Source organism: Drosophila erecta, unplaced genomic scaffold, assembly GCF_003286155.1.
Source record: "Drosophila erecta strain 14021-0224.00,06,07 unplaced genomic scaffold, DereRS2 tig00000021-arrow-pilon, whole genome shotgun sequence".
In the NCBI taxonomy this organism is placed as follows: Eukaryota; Metazoa; Arthropoda; class Insecta; order Diptera; family Drosophilidae; genus Drosophila; species Drosophila erecta.
The window spans coordinates 3754972-3774215 of record NW_020825198.1 but is presented as its reverse complement, the minus strand read 5'-3'; the positions used below and the strand labels follow the sequence as shown (position 1 = coordinate 3774215).

The 19244-nt window shown below is 41.7% G+C and overlaps 2 protein-coding genes across 8 annotated transcripts in view; one reads left to right on the top strand and one right to left on the bottom strand.

Annotated features, from left to right (window-relative positions):
* The window catches only part of LOC6544122 (peptidoglycan-recognition protein SD), a 111115-nt gene that overhangs the window by 26039 nt on the left and 65832 nt on the right, over window positions 1–19244 (top strand). The window lies entirely within an intron of this gene.
* The window catches only part of LOC6544119 (ankyrin-2), a 55204-nt gene that overhangs the window by 17088 nt on the left and 18872 nt on the right, over window positions 1–19244 (bottom strand). For 2 of the 7 annotated variants that reach the window (XM_026977999.1, XM_026978000.1), the window contains exons 16-17: window positions 15558–18294; window positions 11124–13553 (exon numbers count right to left, since the gene is read on the bottom strand). The exons of the other annotated variants lie outside the window; for them this stretch is intronic. In XM_026977999.1, coding sequence (XP_026833800.1) covers window positions 11124–13553; window positions 15558–18294 — 5167 coding nt within the window. The remainder of the gene's footprint in view (window positions 1–11123; window positions 13554–15557; window positions 18295–19244) is intronic. 7 annotated transcript variants of the gene reach the window in all.

The window sequence follows — 19244 nt, the reverse complement described above, 5'->3', positions numbered from 1 at the left end:
GGATACTAGTGAAGGGTGTCCCTAATGGAGTTGGTTGACTAAAAGGCTTGTCTTGGGGCTTAGGAATCTCAATTTTGGAATCACCTTCATTGGCCGAATATTCTTTGGGACTGGGCTTAACAGTCTCAATGACTGACTTGGAACTATCGTCTGGCTTAGCTAGGAGCTTTTCGTCTTTCTTCTCAGGCGACTTTGTTTTTTCCTCAGATTGAAGTGGAGATTTACGCCCACCAACTGTAACACCAGATACGAAAGAAGTTGGGTGGCTAATAGGTTTGTCCTGGGGCTTGGGAATATCTATTTCGTCATCAGAGTCTTCGTCCGAATATTCTTTAGGACTGGGCTTAACAGTCTCAATAACTGACTTTGAACTATCGTCTGGTTTAGCTAGGACCTTTTCATCTTTCTTCTCAGGCGACTTTGGTTTTTCCTCAGATTGAAGTGGAGATTTAACTCCAGCACCAGTAACATCAGTTACGAAAGAAGTTGGATGGCTAATAGGTTTGTCCTGAGGCTTGGGAATATCTATTTCGTCATCAGAGTCGTCGTCCGAATATTCTTTAGGACTGGGCTTAACAGTCTCAATGACTAACTTGGAACTGTCCTCTGGTTTAGCAAGGACCTTATCGTCTTTCTTCTCAGGCGACTGTGATTTTTCTGCAGTATTAAGAAGAGACTTATCCACACTACCTGTTACAGAAGTTACCAATGAAGTTGGGTGACTAACCTGTTTGTCTTGGGGCTTGGGAATGTCCATTTCGTCATCAGAGTCTTCGTCCGAATATTCTTTGGGACTAGGCTGAACAGTCTCAATGACTGACTTGGAACTGTCTTCTGGTTTAGCTAGGACCTTATCGTCTTTCTTATCAGGCGACTTTGTTTTTTCTTCAGGATAAAGAGGGGCCTTATCCCCACTACCTAATAAAGAAGTCACCAAAGAAGTTGGTTGGCTAATAGGCTTGTCTTGTGGCTGGGGAATATCTATTTCGTCATCAGAGTCTTCGTCCGAATATTCTTTGGGACTAGGCTGAACAGTCTCAATGACTGACTTGGAACTATCGTCTGGTTTAGCTAGGACCTTTTCGTCTTTCTTCTCAGGCGACTTTGGTTTTTCTTCATGATGAATGGGAGACTTATCCCCACTACCTGTTACAGCAGTTACCAAACACTGGCTATCAGGCTTATCGTGAGGCTTGGTAATTCCAAACTCTTCATCACTTTCATCGTCCGAATACTCTTTTAAAATAGGCTTCACTGACTCTCTTGGTGACTTTGTTTGGTCACCTAATGAGGTTGGGCTCTTATCGTCTTTCAAGTTTGAAAGCGAATCAATCGGTATAACTATCTTGGTATCTTCTGTTGTTATACTTGTGCTTGCGAACATTATATTTTTTTGAATTGTTGTTGAACTTTCTTCTGCCTTCAAGGATATAACTTCTTTGGGCTTAACGTCATGGATACTAGTGAAGGGTGTCACTAATGGAGTTGGTTGACTAAAAGGCTTGTCTTGTGGCTTAGGAATCTCAATTTTGGAATCACCTTCATTGGCCGAATATTCTTTGGGACTGGGCTTAACAGTCTCAATAACTGACTTTGAACTATCGTCGGGTTTAGCTAGGACCTTTTCGTCTTTCTTCTCAGGTGATTTCGGTTTTTCCTCAGATTGAAGTGTAGATTTTATTTCAGCACCTGTAACACTAGTTACGAAAGAAGTTGGGTGGCTAATAGGTTTGTCTTGGGGCTTGTCCGAATATTCTTTGGGACTGGGCTTAACAGTCTCAATGACTGACTTGGAACTATCGTCTGGCTTAGCTAGGACCTTTTCGTCTTTCTTCTCAGGCGACTTTGTTTTTTCCTCAGATTGAAGTGGAGATTTACGCCCACCAACTGTAACACCAGATACGAAAGAAGTTGGGTGGCTAATAGGATTGTCCTGGGGCTTGGGAATATCTATTTCGTCATCAGAGTCGTCGTCCGAATATTCTTTAGGACTGGGCTTAACAGTCTCAATAACTGACTTTGAACTATCGTCTGGTTTAGCTAGGACCTTTTCATCTTTCTTCTCAGGCGACTTTGGTTTTTCCTCAGATTGAAGTGGAGATTTAACTCCAGCACCAGTAACATCAGTTACGAAAGAAGTTGGATGGCTAATAGGTTTGTCCTGAGGCTTGGGAATATCTATTTCGTCATCAGAGTCGTCGTCCGAATATTCTTGAGGACTGATCTTATCGTCTTTCATGTTTGAAAGCGAGCCAATCGGTATAACTATCTTGGTATCTTCTGTTGTTATACTTGTGCTTGCGAACATTATATTTTTTTGAATTGTTGTTGAACTTTCTTCTGCCTTGAAGGATATAACTTCTTTGGGCTTAACGTCATGGATACTAGTGAAGGGTGTCACTAATGGAGTTGGTTGACTAAAAGGCTTGTCTTGTGGCTTAGGAATCTCAATTTTGGAATCACCTTCATTGGCCGAATATTCTTTAGGACTGGGCTTAACAGTCTCAATGACTGACTTGGAACTATCGTCTGGTTTAGCTAGGTCCTTTTCGTCTTTCTTCTCAAGCGACTGTGATTTTTCTGCAGTATTAAGAAGAGACTTATCCCCACTACCTGTTACAGAAGTTAGCAAAGATATTGGTTGGCTAACAGGTTTGTCTTGGGGCTTGGGAATATCTATTTCGTCATCAGAGTCGTCGTCCGAATATTCTTTGGGACTAGGCTGAACAGTCTCAATGACTGACTTGGAACTATCGTCTGGTTTAGCTAGGACCTTTTCGTCTTTCTTCTCAGGCGACTTTTGTTTTTCTTCATGATGAATGGGTGACTTATCCCCACTACCTAATACAGAAGTCACCAAAGAAGTTGGTTGGCTAACAGGTTTGTCTTGGGGCTTGGGAATATCTATTTCGTCATCAGAGTCGTCGTCCGAATATTCTTTGGGACTAGGCTGAACAGTCTCAATGACAGACTTTGAACTATCGTCTGGTTTAGCTAGGACCTTTTCGTCTTTCTTCTCATTCGACTTTGGTTTTTCCTCATATTGAAGTGGAGATTTCACTTCAGCACCTGTAACACCAGTTACGAAAGAAGTTGGGTGGCTAATAGGTTTGTCCTGAGGCTTGGGAATATCTATTTCGTCATCAGAGTCGTCGTCCGAATATTCTTTGGGACTAGGCTGAACAGTCTCAATAACTGACTTGGAACTATCGTCTGGTTTAGCAAGGACCTTTTCGTCTTTCTTCTCAGGCGACTTTGTTTTTTCTTCAGGATAAAGAGGAGCCTTATCCCCACTACCTGTTACAGCAGTTACCAAAGATATTGGGTAGCTATCAGGCTTATCGTGAGGCTTGGTAATTCCAAACTCTTCATCACTTTCATCGTCCGAATACTCTTTTAAAATAGGCTTCACTGACTCTCTTGGTGACTTTTTTTTGTCACCTAATGAGGTTGGGCTCTTATCGTCTTTCAAGTTTGAAAGCGAATCAATCGGTATAACTATCTTGGTATCTTCTGTTGTTATACTTGTGCTTGCGAACATTATATTTTTTTGAATTGTTGTTGAACTTTCTTCTGCCTTGAAGGAAATAACTTCTTTGGGCTTAACGTCATGGATACTAGTGAAGGGTGTCCCTAATGGAGTTGGTTGACTAAAAGGCTTGTCTTGGGGCTTAGGAATCTCAATTTTGGAATCACCTTCATTGGCCGAATATTCTTTGGGACTGGGCTTAACAGTCTCAATGACTGACTTGGAACTATCGTCTGGCTTAGCTAGGACCTTTTCGTCTTTCTTCTCAGGCGACTTTGTTTTTTCCTCAGATTGAAGTGGAGATTTACGCCCACCAACTGTAACACCAGATACGAAAGAAGTTGGGTGGCTAATAGGTTTGTCCTGGGGCTTGGGAATATCTATTTCGTCATCAGAGTCGTCGTCCGAATATTCTTTAGGACTGGGCTTAACATTCTCAATAACTGACTTTGAACTATCGTCTGGTTTAGCTAGGACCTTTTCATCTTTCTTCTCAGGCGACTTTGGTTTTTCCTCAGATTGAAGTGGAGATTTAACTCCAGCACCAGTAACATCAGTTACGAAAGAAGTTGGATGGCTAATAGGTTTGTCCTGAGGCTTGGGAATATCTATTTCGTCATCAGAGTCGTCGTCCGAATATTCTTTAGGACTGGGCTTAACAGTCTCAATGACTAACTTGGAACTGTCCTCTGGTTTAGCAAGGACCTTATCGTCTTTCTTCTCAGGCGACTGTGATTTTTCTGCAGTATTAAGAAAAGACTTATCCCCACTACCTGTTACAGAAGTTACCAATGAAGTTGGGTGACTAACCTGTTTGTCTTGGGGCTTGGGAATGTCCATTTCGTCATCAGAGTCTTCGTCCGAATATTCTTTGGGACTAGGCTGAACAGTCTCAATGACTGACTTGGAACTGTCTTCTGGTTTAGCTAGGACCTTATCGTCTTTCTTTTCAGGCGACTTTGTTTTTTCTTCAGGATAAAGAGGGGCCTTATCCCCACTACCTAATACAGAAGTCACCAAAGAAGTTGGTTGGCTAATAGGCTTGTCTTGTGGCTGGGGAATATCTATTTCGTCATCAGAGTCTTCGTCCGAATATTCTTTGGGACTAGGCTGAACAGTCTCAATGACTGACTTGGAACTATCGTCTGGTTTAGCTAGGACCTTTTCGTCTTTCTTCTCAGGCGACTTTGGTTTTTCTTCATGATGAATGGGAGACTTATCCCCACTACCTGTTACAGCAGTTACCAAACACTGGCTATCAGGCTTATCGTGAGGCTTGGTAATTCCAAACTCTTCATCACTTTCATCGTCCGAATACTCTTTTAAAATAGGCTTCACTGACTCTCTTGGTGACTTTGTTTTGTCACCTAATGAGGTTGGGCTCTTATCGTCTTTCAAGTTTGAAAGCGAATCAATCGGTATAACTATCTTGGTATCTTCTGTTGTTATACTTGTACTTGTGAACATTATATTTTTTTGAATTGTTGAACTTTCTTCTGCCTTGAAGGAAATAACTTCTTTGGGCTTAACGTCATGGATACTAGTGAAGGGTGTTCCTAATGGAGTTGGTTGACTAAAAGGCTTGTCTTGGGGCTTAGGAATCTCAATTTTGGAATCACCTTCATTGGCCGAATATTCTTTGGGACTGGGCTTAACAGTCTCAATGACTGACTTGGAACTATCGTCTGGCTTAGCTAGGACCTTTTCGTCTTTCTTCTCAGGCGACTTTGTTTTTTCCTCAGATTGAAGTGGAGATTTACGCCCACCAACTGTAACACCAGATACGAAAGAAGTTGGGTGGCTAATAGGTTTGTCCTGGGGCTTGGGAATATCTATTTCGTCATCAGAGTCGTCGTCCGAATATTCTTTAGGACTGGGCTTAACATTCTCAATAACTGACTTTGAACTATCGTCTGGTTTAGCTAGGACCTTTTCATCTTTCTTCTCAGGCGACTTTGGTTTTTCCTCAGATTGAAGTGGAGATTTAACTCCAGCACCAGTAACATCAGTTACGAAAGAAGTTGGATGGCTAATAGGTTTGTCCTGAGGCTTGGGAATATCTATTTCGTCATCAGAGTCGTCGTCCGAATATTCTTTAGGACTGGGCTTAACAGTCTCAATGACTAATTTGGAACTGTCCTCTGGTTTAGCAAGGACCTTATCGTCTTTCTTCTCAGGCGACTGTGATTTTTCTGCAGTATTAAGAATAGACTTATCCCCACTACCTGTTACAGAAGTTACCAATGAAGTTGGGTGACTAACCTGTTTGTCTTGGGGCTTGGGAATGTCCATTTCGTCATCAGAGTCTTCGTCCGAATATTCTTTGGGACTAGGCTGAACAGTCTCAATGACTGACTTGGAACTGTCTTCTGGTTTAGCTAGGACCTTATCGTCTTTCTTTTCAGGCGACTTTGTTTTTTCTTCAGGATAAAGAGGGGCCTTATCCCCACTACCTAATACAGAAGTCACCAAAGAAGTTGGTTGGCTAATAGGCTTGTCTTGTGGCTGGGGAATATCTATTTCGTCATCAGAGTCTTCGTCCGAATATTCTTTGGGACTAGGCTGAACAGTCTCAATGACTGACTTGGAACTATCGTCTGGTTTAGCTAGGACCTTTTCGTCTTTCTTCTCAGGCGACTTTGGTTTTTCTTCATGATGAATGGGAGACTTATCCCCACTACCTGTTACAGCAGTTACCAAACACTGGCTATCAGGCTTATCGTGAGGCTTGGTAATTCCAAACTCTTCATCACTTTCATCGTCCGAATACTCTTTTAAAATAGGCTTCACTGACTCTCTTGGTGACTTTGTTTTGTCACCTAATGAGGTTGGGCTCTTATCGTCTTTCAAGTTTGAAAGCGAATCAATCGGTATAACTATCTTGGTATCTTCTGTTGTTATACTTGTACTTGTGAACATTATATTTTTTTGAATTGTTGAACTTTCTTCTGCCTTGAAGGAAATAACTTCTTTGGGCTTAACGTCATGGATACTAGTGAAGGGTGTTCCTAATGGAGTTGGTTGACTAAAAGGCTTGTCTTGGGGCTTAGGAATCTCAATTTTGGAATCACCTTCATTGGCCGAATATTCTTTGGGACTAGGCTGAACAGTCTCAATGACTGACTTTGAACTATCGTCGGGTTTAGCTAGGACCTTTTCGTCTTTCTTCTCAGGTGACTTCGGTTTTTCCTCAGATTGAAGTTGAGATTTTACTTCAGCACCTATAACGCTAGTTACGAAAGAAGTTGGGTGGCTAATAGGTTTGTCTTGGGGCTTGTCCGAATATTCTTTGGGACTGGGCTTAACAGTCTCAATGACTGACTTGGAACTATCGTCTGGCTTAGCTAGGACCTTTTCGTCTTTCTTCTCAGGCGACTTTGTTTTTTCCTCAGATTGAAGTGGAGATTTACGCCCACCAACTGTAACACCAGATACGAAAGAAGTTGGGTGGCTAATAGGTTTGTCCTGGGGCTTGGGAATATCTATTTCGTCATCAGAGTCGTCGTCCGAATATTCTTTAGGACTGGGCTTAACATTCTCAATAACTGACTTTGAACTATCGTCTGGTTTAGCTAGGACCTTTTCATCTTTCTTCTCAGGCGACTTTGGTTTTTCCTCAGATTGAAGTGGAGATTTAACTCCAGCACCAGTAACATCAGTTACGAAAGAAGTTGGATGGCTAATAGGTTTGTCCTGAGGCTTGGGAATATCTATTTCGTCATCAGAGTCGTCGTCCGAATATTCTTTAGGACTGGGCTTAACAGTCTCAATGACTAACTTGGAACTGTCCTCTGGTTTAGCAAGGACCTTATCGTCTTTCTTCTCAGGCGACTGTGATTTTTCTGCAGTATTAAGAAGAGACTTATCCCCACTACCTGTTACAGAAGTTACCAATGAAGTTGGGTGACTAACCTGTTTGTCTTGGGGCTTGGGAATGTCCATTTCGTCATCAGAGTCTTCGTCCGAATATTCTTTGGGACTAGGCTGAACAGTCTCAATGACTGACATGGAATTGTCTTCTGGTTTAGCTAGGACCTTATCGTCTTTCTTTTCAGGCGACTTTGTTTTTTCTTCAGGATAAAGAGGGGCCTTATCCCCACTACCTAATACAGAAGTCACCAAAGAAGTTGTTTGGCTAATAGGCTTGTCTTGTGGCTGGGGAATATCTATTTTGTCATCAGAGTCTTCGTCCGAATATTCTTTGGGACTAGGCTGAACAGTCTCAATGACTGACTTGGAACTATCGTCTGGTTTAGCTAGGACCTTTTCGTCTTTCTTCTCAGGCGACTTTGGTTTTTCTTCATGATGAATGGGAGACTTATCCCCACCACCTGTTACAGCAGTTACTAAACACTGGCTATCAGGCTTATCGTGAGGCTTGGTAATTCCCAACTCTTCATCACTTTCATCGTCCGAATACTCTTTTAAAATAGGCTTCACTGACTCTCTTGGTGACTTTGTTTTGTCACCTAATGAGGTTGGGATCTTATCGTCTTTCAAGTTTGAAAGCGAATCAATCGGTATAACTATCTTGGTATCTTCTGTTGTTATACTTGTGCTTGCGAACATTATATTTTTTTGAATTGTTGTTGAACTTTCTTCTGCCTTGAAGGATATAACTTCTTTGGGCTTAACGTCATGGATACTAGTGAAGGGTGTCACTAATGGAGTTGGTTGACTAAAAGGCTTGTCTTGTGGCTTAGGAATCTCAATTTTGGAATCACCTTCATTGGCCGAATATTCTTTGGGACTGGGCTTAACTGTCTCAATAACTGACTTTGAACTATCGTCGGGTTTAGCTAGGACCTTTTCGTCTTTCTTCTCAGGTGACTTCGGTTTTTCCTCAGATTGAAGTGGAGATTTTACTTCAGCACCTATAACGCTAGTTACGAAAGAAGTTGGGTGGCTAATAGGTTTGTCTTGGGGCTTGTCCGAATATTCTTTGGGACTGGGCTTAACAGTCTCAATGACTGACTTGGAACTATCGTCTGGCTTAGCTAGGACCTTTTCGTCTTTCTTCTCAGGCGACTTTGTTTTTTCCTCAGATTGAAGTGGAGATTTACGCCCACCAACTGTAACGCCAGATACGAAAGAAGTTGGGTGGCTAATAGGTTTGTCATGGGGCTTGGGAATATCTATTTCGTCATCAGAGTCGTCGTCCGAATATTCTTTAGGACTGGGCTTAACAGTCTCAATGACTGACTTTGAACTATCGTCTGGTTTAGCTAGGACCTTTTCATCTTTCTTCTCAGGCGACTTTGTTTTTTCCTCAGATTGAAGTGGAGATTTACGCCCACCAACTGTAACGCCAGATACGAAAGAAGTTGGGTGGCTAATAGGTTTGTCCTGAGGCTTGGGAATATCTATTTCGTCATCAGAGTCGTCGTCCGAATATTCTTTAGGACTGGGCTTAACAGTCTCAATGACTAACTTGGAACTGTCCTCTGGTTTAGCAAGGACCTTATCGTCTTTCTTCTCAGGCGACTGTGATTTTTCTGCAGTATTAAGAAGAGACTTATCCCCACTACCTGTTACAGAAGTTACCAATGAAGTTGGGTGACTAACCTGTTTGTCTTGGGGCTTGGGAATGTCCATTTCGTCATCAGAGTCTTCGTCCGAATATTCTTTGGGACTAGGCTGAACAGTCTCAATGACTGACTTGGAACTGTCTTCTGGTTTAGCTAGGACCTTATCGTCTTTCTTTTCAGGCGACTTTGTTTTTTCTTCAGGATAAAGAGGGGCCTTATCCCCACTACCTAATACAGAAGTCACCAAAGAAGTTGGTTGGCTAATAGGCTTGTCTTGTGGCTGGGGAATATTTATTTCGTCATCAGAGTCTTCGTCCGAATATTCTTTGGGACTAGGCTGAACAGTCTCAATGACTGACTTGGAACTATCGTCTGGTTTAGCTAGGACCTTTTCGTCTTTCTTCTCAGGCGACTTTGGTTTTTCTTCATGATGAATGGGAGACTTATCCCCACTACCTGTTACAGCAGTTACCAAACACTGGCTATCAGGCTTATCGTGAGGCTTGGTAATTCCCAACTCTTCATCACTTTCATCGTCCGAATACTCTTTTAAAATAGGCTTCACTGACTCTCTTGGTGACTTTGTTTTGTCACCTAATGAGGTTGGGCTCTTATCGTCTTTCAAGTTTGAAAGCGAATCAATCGGTATAACTATCTTGGTATCTTCTGTTGTTATACTTGTGCTTGCGAACATTATATTTTTTTGAATTGTTGTTGAACTTTCTTCTGCCTTGAAGGATATAACTTCTTTGGGCTTAACGTCATGGATACTAGTGAAGGGTGTCACTAATGGAGTTGGTTGACTAAAAGGCTTGTCTTGTGGCTTAGGAATCTCAATTTTGGAATCACCTTCATTGGCCGAATATTCTTTGGGACTGGGCTTAACAGTCTCAATAACTGACTTTGAACTATCGTCGGGTTTAGCTAGGACCTTTTCGTCTTTCTTCTCAGGTGACTTCGGTTTTTCCTCAGATTGAAGTGGAGATTTTACTTCAGCACCTATAACGCTAGTTACGAAAGAAGTTGGGTGGCTAATAGGTTTGTCTTGGGGCTTGTCCGAATATTCTTTGGGACTGGGCTTAACAGTCTCAATGACTGACTTGGAACTATCGTCTGGCTTAGCTAGGACCTTTTCGTCTTTCTTCTCAGGCGACTTTGTTTTTTCCTCAGATTGAAGTGGAGATTTACGCCCACCAACTGTAACACCAGATACGAAAGAAGTTGGGTGGCTAATAGGTTTGTCCTGGGGCTTGGGAATATCTATTTCGTCATCAGAGTCGTCGTCCGAATATTCTTTAGGACTGGGCTTAACAGTCTCAATGACTGACTTTGAACTATCGTCTGGTTTAGCTAGGACCTTTTCATCTTTCTTCTCAGGCGACTTTGTTTTTTCCTCAGATTGAAGTGGAGATTTACGCCCACCAACTGTAACGCCAGATACGAAAGAAGTTGGGTGGCTAATAGGTTTGTCCTGAGGCTTGGGAATATCTATTTCGTCATCAGAGTCGTCGTCCGAATATTCTTTAGGACTGGGCTTAACAGTCTCAATGACTAACTTGGAACTGTCCTCTGGTTTAGCAAGGACCTTATCGTCTTTCTTCTCAGGCGACTGTGATTTTTCTGCAGTATTAAGAAGAGACTTATCCCCACTACCTGTTACAGAAGTTACCAATGAAGTTGGGTGACTAACCTGTTTGTCTTGGGGCTTGGGAATGTCCATTTCGTCATCAGAGTCTTCGTCCGAATATTCTTTGGGACTAGGCTGAACAGTCTCAATGACTGACTTGGAACTGTCTTCTGGTTTAGCTAGGACCTTATCGTCTTTCTTTTCAGGCGACTTTGTTTTTTCTTCAGGATAAAGAGGGGCCTTATCCCCACTACCTAATACAGAAGTCACCAAAGAAGTTGGTTGGCTAATAGGCTTGTCTTGTGGCTGGGGAATATCTATTTCGTCATCAGAGTCTTCGTCCGAATATTCTTTGGGACTAGGCTGAACAGTCTCAATGACTGACTTGGAACTATCGTCTGGTTTAGCTAGGTCCTTTTCGTCTTTCTTCTCAAGCGACTTTGGTTTTTCTTCATGATGAATGGGAGACTTATCCCCACTACCTGTTACAGCAGTTACCAAACACTGGCTATCAGGCTTATCGTGAGGCTTGGTAATTCCCAACTCTTCATCACTTTCATCGTCCGAATACTCTTTTAAAATAGGCTTCACTGACTCTCTTGGTGACTTTGTTTTGTCACCTAATGAGGTTGGGATCTTATCGTCTTTCAAGTTTGAAAGCGAATCAATCGGTATAACTATCTTGGTATCTTCTGTTGTTATACTTGTGCTTGCGAACATTATATTTTTTTGAATTGTTGTTGAACTTTCTTCTGCCTTGAAGGATATAACTTCTTTGGGCTTAACGTCATGGATACTAGTGAAGGGTGTCACTAATGGAGTTGGTTGACTAAAAGGCTTGTCTTGTGGCTTAGGAATCTCAATTTTGGAATCACCTTCATTGGCCGAATATTCTTTGGGACTGGGCTTAACAGTCTCAATAACTGACTTTGAACTATCGTCGGGTTTAGCTAGGACCTTTTCGTCTTTCTTCTCAGGTGACTTCGGTTTTTCCTCAGATTGAAGTGGAGATTTTACTTCAGCACCTATAACGCTAGTTACGAAAGAAGTTGGGTGGCTAATAGGTTTGTCTTGGGGCTTGTCCGAATATTCTTTGGGACTAGGCTGAACAGTCTCAATGACTGACTTGGAACTGTCTTCTGGTTTAGCTAGGACCTTATCGTCTTTCTTTTCAGGCGACTTTGTTTTTTCTTCAGGATAAAGAGGGGCCTTATCCCCACTACCTAATACAGAAGTCACCAAAGAAGTTGGTTGGCTAATAGGCTTGTCTTGTGGCTGGGGAATATCCATTTCGTCATCAGAGTCTTCGTCCGAATATTCTTCGGGACTAGGCTGAACAGTCTCAATGACTGACTTGGAACTATCGTCTGGTTTAGCTAGGACCTTTTCGTCTTTCTTCTCAGGCGACTTTGTTTTTTCTTCAGGATAAAGAGGAGCCTTATCCCCACTACCTGTTACAGCAGTTACCAAAGATATTGGGTAGCTATCAGGCTTATCGTGAGGCTTGGTAATTCCCAACTCTTCATCACTTTCATCGTCCGAATACTCTTTTAAAATAGGCTTCACTGACTCTCTTGGTGACTTTGTTTTGTCACCTAATGAGGTTGGGATCTTATCGTCTTTCAAGTTTGAAAGCGAATCAATCGGTATAACTATCTTGGTATCTTCTGTTGTTATACTTGTACTTGTGAACATTATATTTTTTTGAATTGTTGTTGAACTTTCTTCTGCCTTGAAGGAAATAACTTCTTTGGGCTTAACGTCATGGATACTAGTGAAGGGTGTCCCTAATGGAGTTGGTTGACTAAAAGGCTTGTCTTGGGGCTTAGGAATCTCAATTTTGGAATCACCTTCATTGGCCGAATATTCTTTGGGACTGGGCTTAACAGTCTCAATGACTGACTTGGAACTATCGTCTGGCTTAGCTAGGACCTTTTCGTCTTTCTTCTCAGGCGACTTTGTTTTTTCCTCAGATTGAAGTGGAGATTTACGCCCACCAACTGTAACACCAGATACGAATGAAGTTGGGTGGCTAATAGGTTTGTCCTGGGGCTTGGGAATATCTATTTCGTCATCAGAGTCGTCGTCCGAATATTCTTTGGGACTGGGCTTAACAGTCTCAATAACTGACTTTGAACTATCGTCGGGTTTAGCTAGGACCTTTTCGTCTTTCTTCTCAGGCGACTTCGGTTTTTCCTCAGATTGAAGTGGAGATTTTACTTCAGCACCTGTAACATCAGTTACGAAAGAAGTTGGGTGGCTAATAGGTTTGTCCTGAGGCTTGGGGATATCTATTTCGTCATCAGAGTCTTCGTCCGAATATTCTTTAGGACTGGGCTTAACAGTCTCAATGACTAACTTGGAACTGTCCTCTGGTTTAGCAAGGACCTTATCGTCTTTCTTCTCAGGCGACTGTAATTTTTCTGCAGTATGAAGAAGAGACTTATCCCCACTACCTGTTACAGAAGTTACCAATGAAGTTGGGTGACTAACCTGTTTGTCTTGGGGCTTGGGAATGTCCATTTCGTCATCAGAGTCTTCGTCCGAATATTCTTTGGGACTAGGCTGAACAGTCTCAATGACTGACTTGGAACTGTCTTCTGGTTTAGCTAGGACCTTATCGTCTTTCTTCTCAGGCGACTTTGTTTTTTCTTCAGGATAAAGAGGGGCCTTATCCCCACTACCTAATACAGAAGTCACCAAAGAAGTTGGTTGGCTAATAGGCTTGTCTTGTGGCTGGGGAATATCTATTTCGTCATCAGAGTCTTCGTCCGAATATTCTTTGGGAGTAGGCTGAACAGTCTCAATGACTGACTTGGAACTATCGTCTGGTTTAGCTAGGACCTTTTCGTCTTTCTTCTCAGGCGACTTTTGTTTTTCTACATGATGAATGGGAGACTTATCCCCACTACCTGTTACAGCAGTTACCAAAGATATTGGGTAGCTATCAGGCTTATCGTGAGGCTTGGTAATTCCAAACTCTTCATCACTTTCATCGTCCGAATACTCTTTTAAAATAGGCTTCACTGACTCTCTTGGTGACTTTGTTTTGTCACCTAATGAGGTTGGGATCTTATCGTCTTTCAAGTTTGAAAGCGAATCAATCGGTATAACTATCTTGGTATCTTCTGTTGTTATACTTGTACTTGTGAACATTATATTTTTTTGAATTGTTGTTGAACTTTCTTCTGCCTTGAAGGAAATAACTTCTTTGGGCTTAACGTCATGGATACTAGTGAAGGGTGTCCCTAATGGAGTTGGTTGACTAAAAGGCTTGTCTTGGGGCTTAGGAATCTCAATTTTGGAATCACCTTCATTGGCCGAATATTCTTTGGGACTGGGCTTAACAGTCTCAATGACTGACTTGGAACTATCGTCTGGCTTAGCTAGGACCTTTTCGTCTTTCTTCTCAGGCGACTTTGGTTTTTCCTCAGATTGAAGTGGAGATTTAACTCCAGCACCTGTAACACCAGTTACGAAAGAAGTTGGGTGGCTAATAGGTTTGTCCTGGGGCTTGGGAATATCAATTTCGTCATCAAAGTCGTCGTCGGAATATTCTTTGGTACTGGGCTTAACAGTCTCAATGACTGACTTGGAACTGTCGTCTGGTTTAGCTAGGACCTTTTCGTCTTTTTTCTCAGGTGACTTTGGTTTTTCCTCAGATTGAAGTGGAGATTTAACTTCAGCACCTGTAACACCAGTTACGAAAGAAGTTGGGTGGCTAATAGGTTTGTCCTGAGGCTTGGGAATATCTATTTCGTCATCAGAGTCGTCGTCCGAATATTCTTTGGGACTGTGCTGTACAGTCTCAATGACGGACTTGAAACTATCGTCTGGTTTAGCTAGGACCTTTTCGTCTTTCTTCTCAGGCGACTTTGGTTTTTCCTCAGATTGAAGTGGAGATTTAACTCCAGCACCTGTAACACCAGTTACGAAAGAAGTTGGGTGGCTAATAGGTTTGTCCTGGGGCTTGGGAATATCAATTTCGTCATCAAAGTCGTCGTCGGAATATTCTTTGGGACTGGGCTTAACAGTCTCAATGACTGACTTGGAACTGTCGTCTGGTTTAGCTAGGACCTTATCGTCTTTCTTCTCAGGCGACTTTGGTTTTTCTTCAGGATAAAGAGGAGCCTTATCCCCACTACCTGATACAGAAGTTAGCAAAGATATTGGGTGGCTATCAGGCTTATCGTGAGGCTTGGGAATTCCAAACTCCTCATCTTTTTTATCGTCCGAATATTTTATTAAAATAGGCTTCACTGACTCCCTTGGTGACTTTGCTTTGTCATCTAATGAGGTTGGGATCTTATCGTCTTTCAAGTTTGAAAGCGAATCGCTCGGTATAACTACCTTGGTATTTTCTGTTGTTATACTAGTGCTTGCGAACTTCATATTTGTTTTAATTTTTGTTAAACTTTCTTCTGCCTTGAAGGATATAACTTCTTTGGGCTTAACGTCATGAATACTAGTGAAGGGTGTCACTAATGGTGTTGGCTCACTGAAAGACTTGTCTTGAGGCTTAGGAATCTCGATTTTGGCATCATTGTCCAAATATTCCTCTAGAGTGGGCTTAACAGTCTCAAGGACTGACTTGAAACTATCGTCTGGTTTAGCTAGGACCTTTTCGTCTTTCTTCTCAGGCGACTTTGTTTTTTCCTCAGATTGAAGTGGATATTTACGCCCACAAACTGTAACACCAGATACGAAAGAAGTTGGGTGGCTAATAGGTTTGTCCTGGGGCTTGGGAATATCTATTTCGTCATCAGAGTCGTCGTCCGAATCTTCTTTGGGACTGGGCTTAACAGTCTCAATAACTGACTTTGAACTATCGTCTGGTTTAGCTAGGACCTTTTCGTCTTTTTTCTCAGGTGACTTTGGTTTTTCCTCAGATTGAAGTGGAGATTTAACTTCAGCACCTGTAACACCAGTTACGAAAGAAGTTGGGTGGCTAATAGGTTTGTCCTGAGGCTTGGGAATATCTATTTCGTCATCAGAGTCGTCGTCCGAATATTCTTTAGGACTGGGCTGAACAGTCTCAATGACTGACTTGGAACTGTCTTCTGGTTTAGCTAGGACCTTATCGTCTTTCTTCTCAGGCGACTTTGTTTTTTCTTCAGGATAAAGAGGAGCCTTATCCCCACTACCTGTTACAGCAGTTACCAAAGATATTGGGTAGCTATCAGGCTTATCGTGAGGCTTGGTAATTCCAAACTCTTCATCACTTTCAGCGTCCGAATACTCTTTTAAAATAGGCTTCACTGACTCTCTTGGTGACTTTGTTTTGTCACCTAATGAGGTTGGGATCTTATCGTCTTTCAAGTTTGAAAGCGAATCAATCGGTATAACTATCTTGGTATCTTCTGTTGTTATACTTGTGCTTGCGAACATTATATTTTTTTGAATTGTTTTTGAACTTTCTTCTGCCTTGAAGGATATAACTTCTTTGGGCTTAGCGTCATGAATACTAGTGAAGGGTGTCACTAATGGAGTTGGCTCACTGAAAGACTTGTCTTGAGGCTTAGGAATCTCGATTTTGGCATCATTGTCCAAATATTCCTCTAGAGTGGGCTCAACAGTCTCAATGACTGACTTGAAACTGTCGTCTGGTTTAGCGAGGACCTTTTCGTCTTTCTTCTCAGGCGACTTTGGTTTTCCTTCAAAATAAATATGAGAATTGTCTCCACTACCTGTAACAGAGGTTACCAACGAAGTTTTGTTGCTAAACGAGTTGTTGGATTTGTCTGACATTGATTCACTGGAATGAATGTATACTGTTTTCTCCTCAGAAAAAAATTCTTTTGAAAAGTCTCCTGATTTGCTAAACATGTCACCATGACTATCGTTTGCCATTGGAAATTTGGTTATTTCTCTTTTTTCTATGCTCTTGACGATCTTTGTTGTATCAATAACAGATGAGTGCTCAATTTTTGATAAAAGGTTAAGCTTACTTTTCTTTTTCAAATTGTCCAGCTCCTCATCGCTTTCGCTATCAAGTGGTTCCTTACCTAAATAAGATTTCCCTTCAGATGGAAATTTATACTCCGAGCTATCAGTCATTGTAATTGGTTCAGAGGTCAAGATCGAATGTGTCTGAAGATCATCTAAATTATCCTGAGTGGGAAACTTGTGTTCAAAATCAAGATTTTGGTTATCTATTTGTGATGTCTTGTGCACAAGTTTATCTAGTTTTGATTCGAATTCACTAGATTCGTGGACTATTTTCTTTGTATCCGCAATGTCAGTTTTCGAAATGGAATGTAATCGTTCGAGGGTGTGTGAAATTTTTGGGAATTCTACGAATTCGGTGTCCATAATCGTTTCTATTGGAAATTCTTGTGTATCACAATCTGTTAAAAATCTATTTTGACCTTTTTCAATCCCTGCTACTTCTTCAGTTAAACTACTCTTGGCATTAAAATCCTGAATACTTTCCGTAATAGCGAATTTCCCTGACTCGCACTCTAGGAACTTGGCAGTTGTCGACTTTACATTTTGAATAGATGGTAAAGTTGTTGGGTCTTCTTTCCTTTCAAAGACCTTTGCCATATCTGAGATTGTGCGCTTTGAGCATTTTTTTTCGCATATGTCTTCTAGGTTTTCAGTACTGCTGCTCGCCTTGTTCATGGAAGAAACGGGCGACTGCACCTTTTGTTCTGGTATGCACTTAGAGCCCAAACCATCTAAAATCAGATCGGCGTCGCTTAAAATCTGCTGCTCTATGGACGAAACATCAACCTTGCGGTCTGGGGTTCCACGCTTGCGTGGACTAAAAGGTTTGGCCTCTAAGCTAGCCACGGGATATTTGCGTTCAATGTCCTGCACAACTTCCCTAACCTTCGGTGAAGCCTCAATGACATCCCTATCTTCTAAGTCTAAATGTTTCTCAATAGTTTCAGTAAAAATCCTTGCAGGTACCTGGTCTACTTGCCTATTTAAATCTATTACCTGTTCGGTTAAAGTCTTTTCCGTTTCACATAAGTCTTCAGCTACCACAAAGGACTTGCGTTTCTCACAAACTTTTTCACAAACCTCTTCATCAATCGCTTTAAGGTCAAGAGCCATGGCTTCGATGGGTGAAATTTTTAACACCTCAGAGGGTGGTTCACATTTGAATAACTTTTCCAGGGCCAAATCTGCTGGAGTAAGTATTTGCTTCTCTAGCTCAGCTACATTGGGCTCCTTTTCATCATCATGGGGCTTACGTTTTTGCACGGTAAACGGAATGGCCGACACCACTGTACTGCAGATTTTATCCTCCATACTCTGCACCACCTCTCGCACCACTGGCACATTGTCGCCTATATATTTGGGTGTCACAGTGGATGACTTGCCCATTGACTCCAATGACTCTGTGCTGCCACTGCTCTCCAAACGCATGATCTTGCGTCTCACATCACCACAGCCCATAATTTGTTCTAAATAATCCCTATCACTGGCAGTCTTCTCTGACTCTGTTCTTGCCTCTACATCTACTGGCGACTGCTCCTTCAGATCCTTCTGTTTTTGCTGATCTTGCCCAGGAATAGTCAAATCTACTTTGGTGCGATCTATTTGTGCTGTCATGGTCGTCGTTGTTGTCATCTTCGGTGTTTGACTACTTGTACTCATTTCTGTAAATGAGGTAGTGTCTTGTGAGTACAATTTCGGAATATCGGGGGGAGCTACCACACTATGGAGCAGCTTATCAGGTTCATCTGTTCTTGTAAAGGTTTCGGATTTTACATTATGAACACTGAAGTGCTCTGTTTGAGGCATTCCGGGGATGGCGAATTAGGGTTTGGTTAGGAGAGTAAAGTAGAGCAAAGTAGAAACAAGCAATATAAACACAATTAACACCAATTTCGATTAAACCATAGTTTCTTTATGGTGGATTAGTCTATGTACACAGTGCAATCAAGTTGCCGACATATATACATACCCTTTTTTAGAGGTTGGTATATATGGGTATATTCTTACTACAAGCTTTACGCCAAAAACCCAGCAGCAGGCACAAACATGCACTTAATGCTTATGCTTTAGTAATTAGTTGAGAAGCGCAATTAAAATTTCTGTTTCGCAATCAACAGATGCCAAGTTCCAGATGGAGCTCAGCTGAACCGACCCAACTTGAACTGGGATTGAGATAAGCTTAGCTTCATTCAGGCACATACGTTCAGATGCTGCATATGAGGTCGTGGATTATTGGGCCCATTTCTGCTTGTTTGGATGCTGCACAAGATTCGAGGCTTCGAGTGAAATTCACGAGCTGATCTTAGCGAATTACGTTTGCACATTTTTGATTTGCAAATATTTAAGCAATGTTTATGTTGATTATGAAATCAAAAAGCAAAACTAGCTAGTATTGCAAGATTTGGAGCAAGCCACGACATCATATGTCACATACTCGTATATTTAATGAGTTCTATAAACAACCAATTACATTTAAAAAGCGCGCTGGGTTGGTGGGTCTGGGTGCAAACAAATCAAATGTTGATTATACAGTGAGGCTAGTACAACTGTGGCTGTTATAAAATTCGCAAATAATGACAAAAGTACGAATACGAGTTGTATATGCTGCATA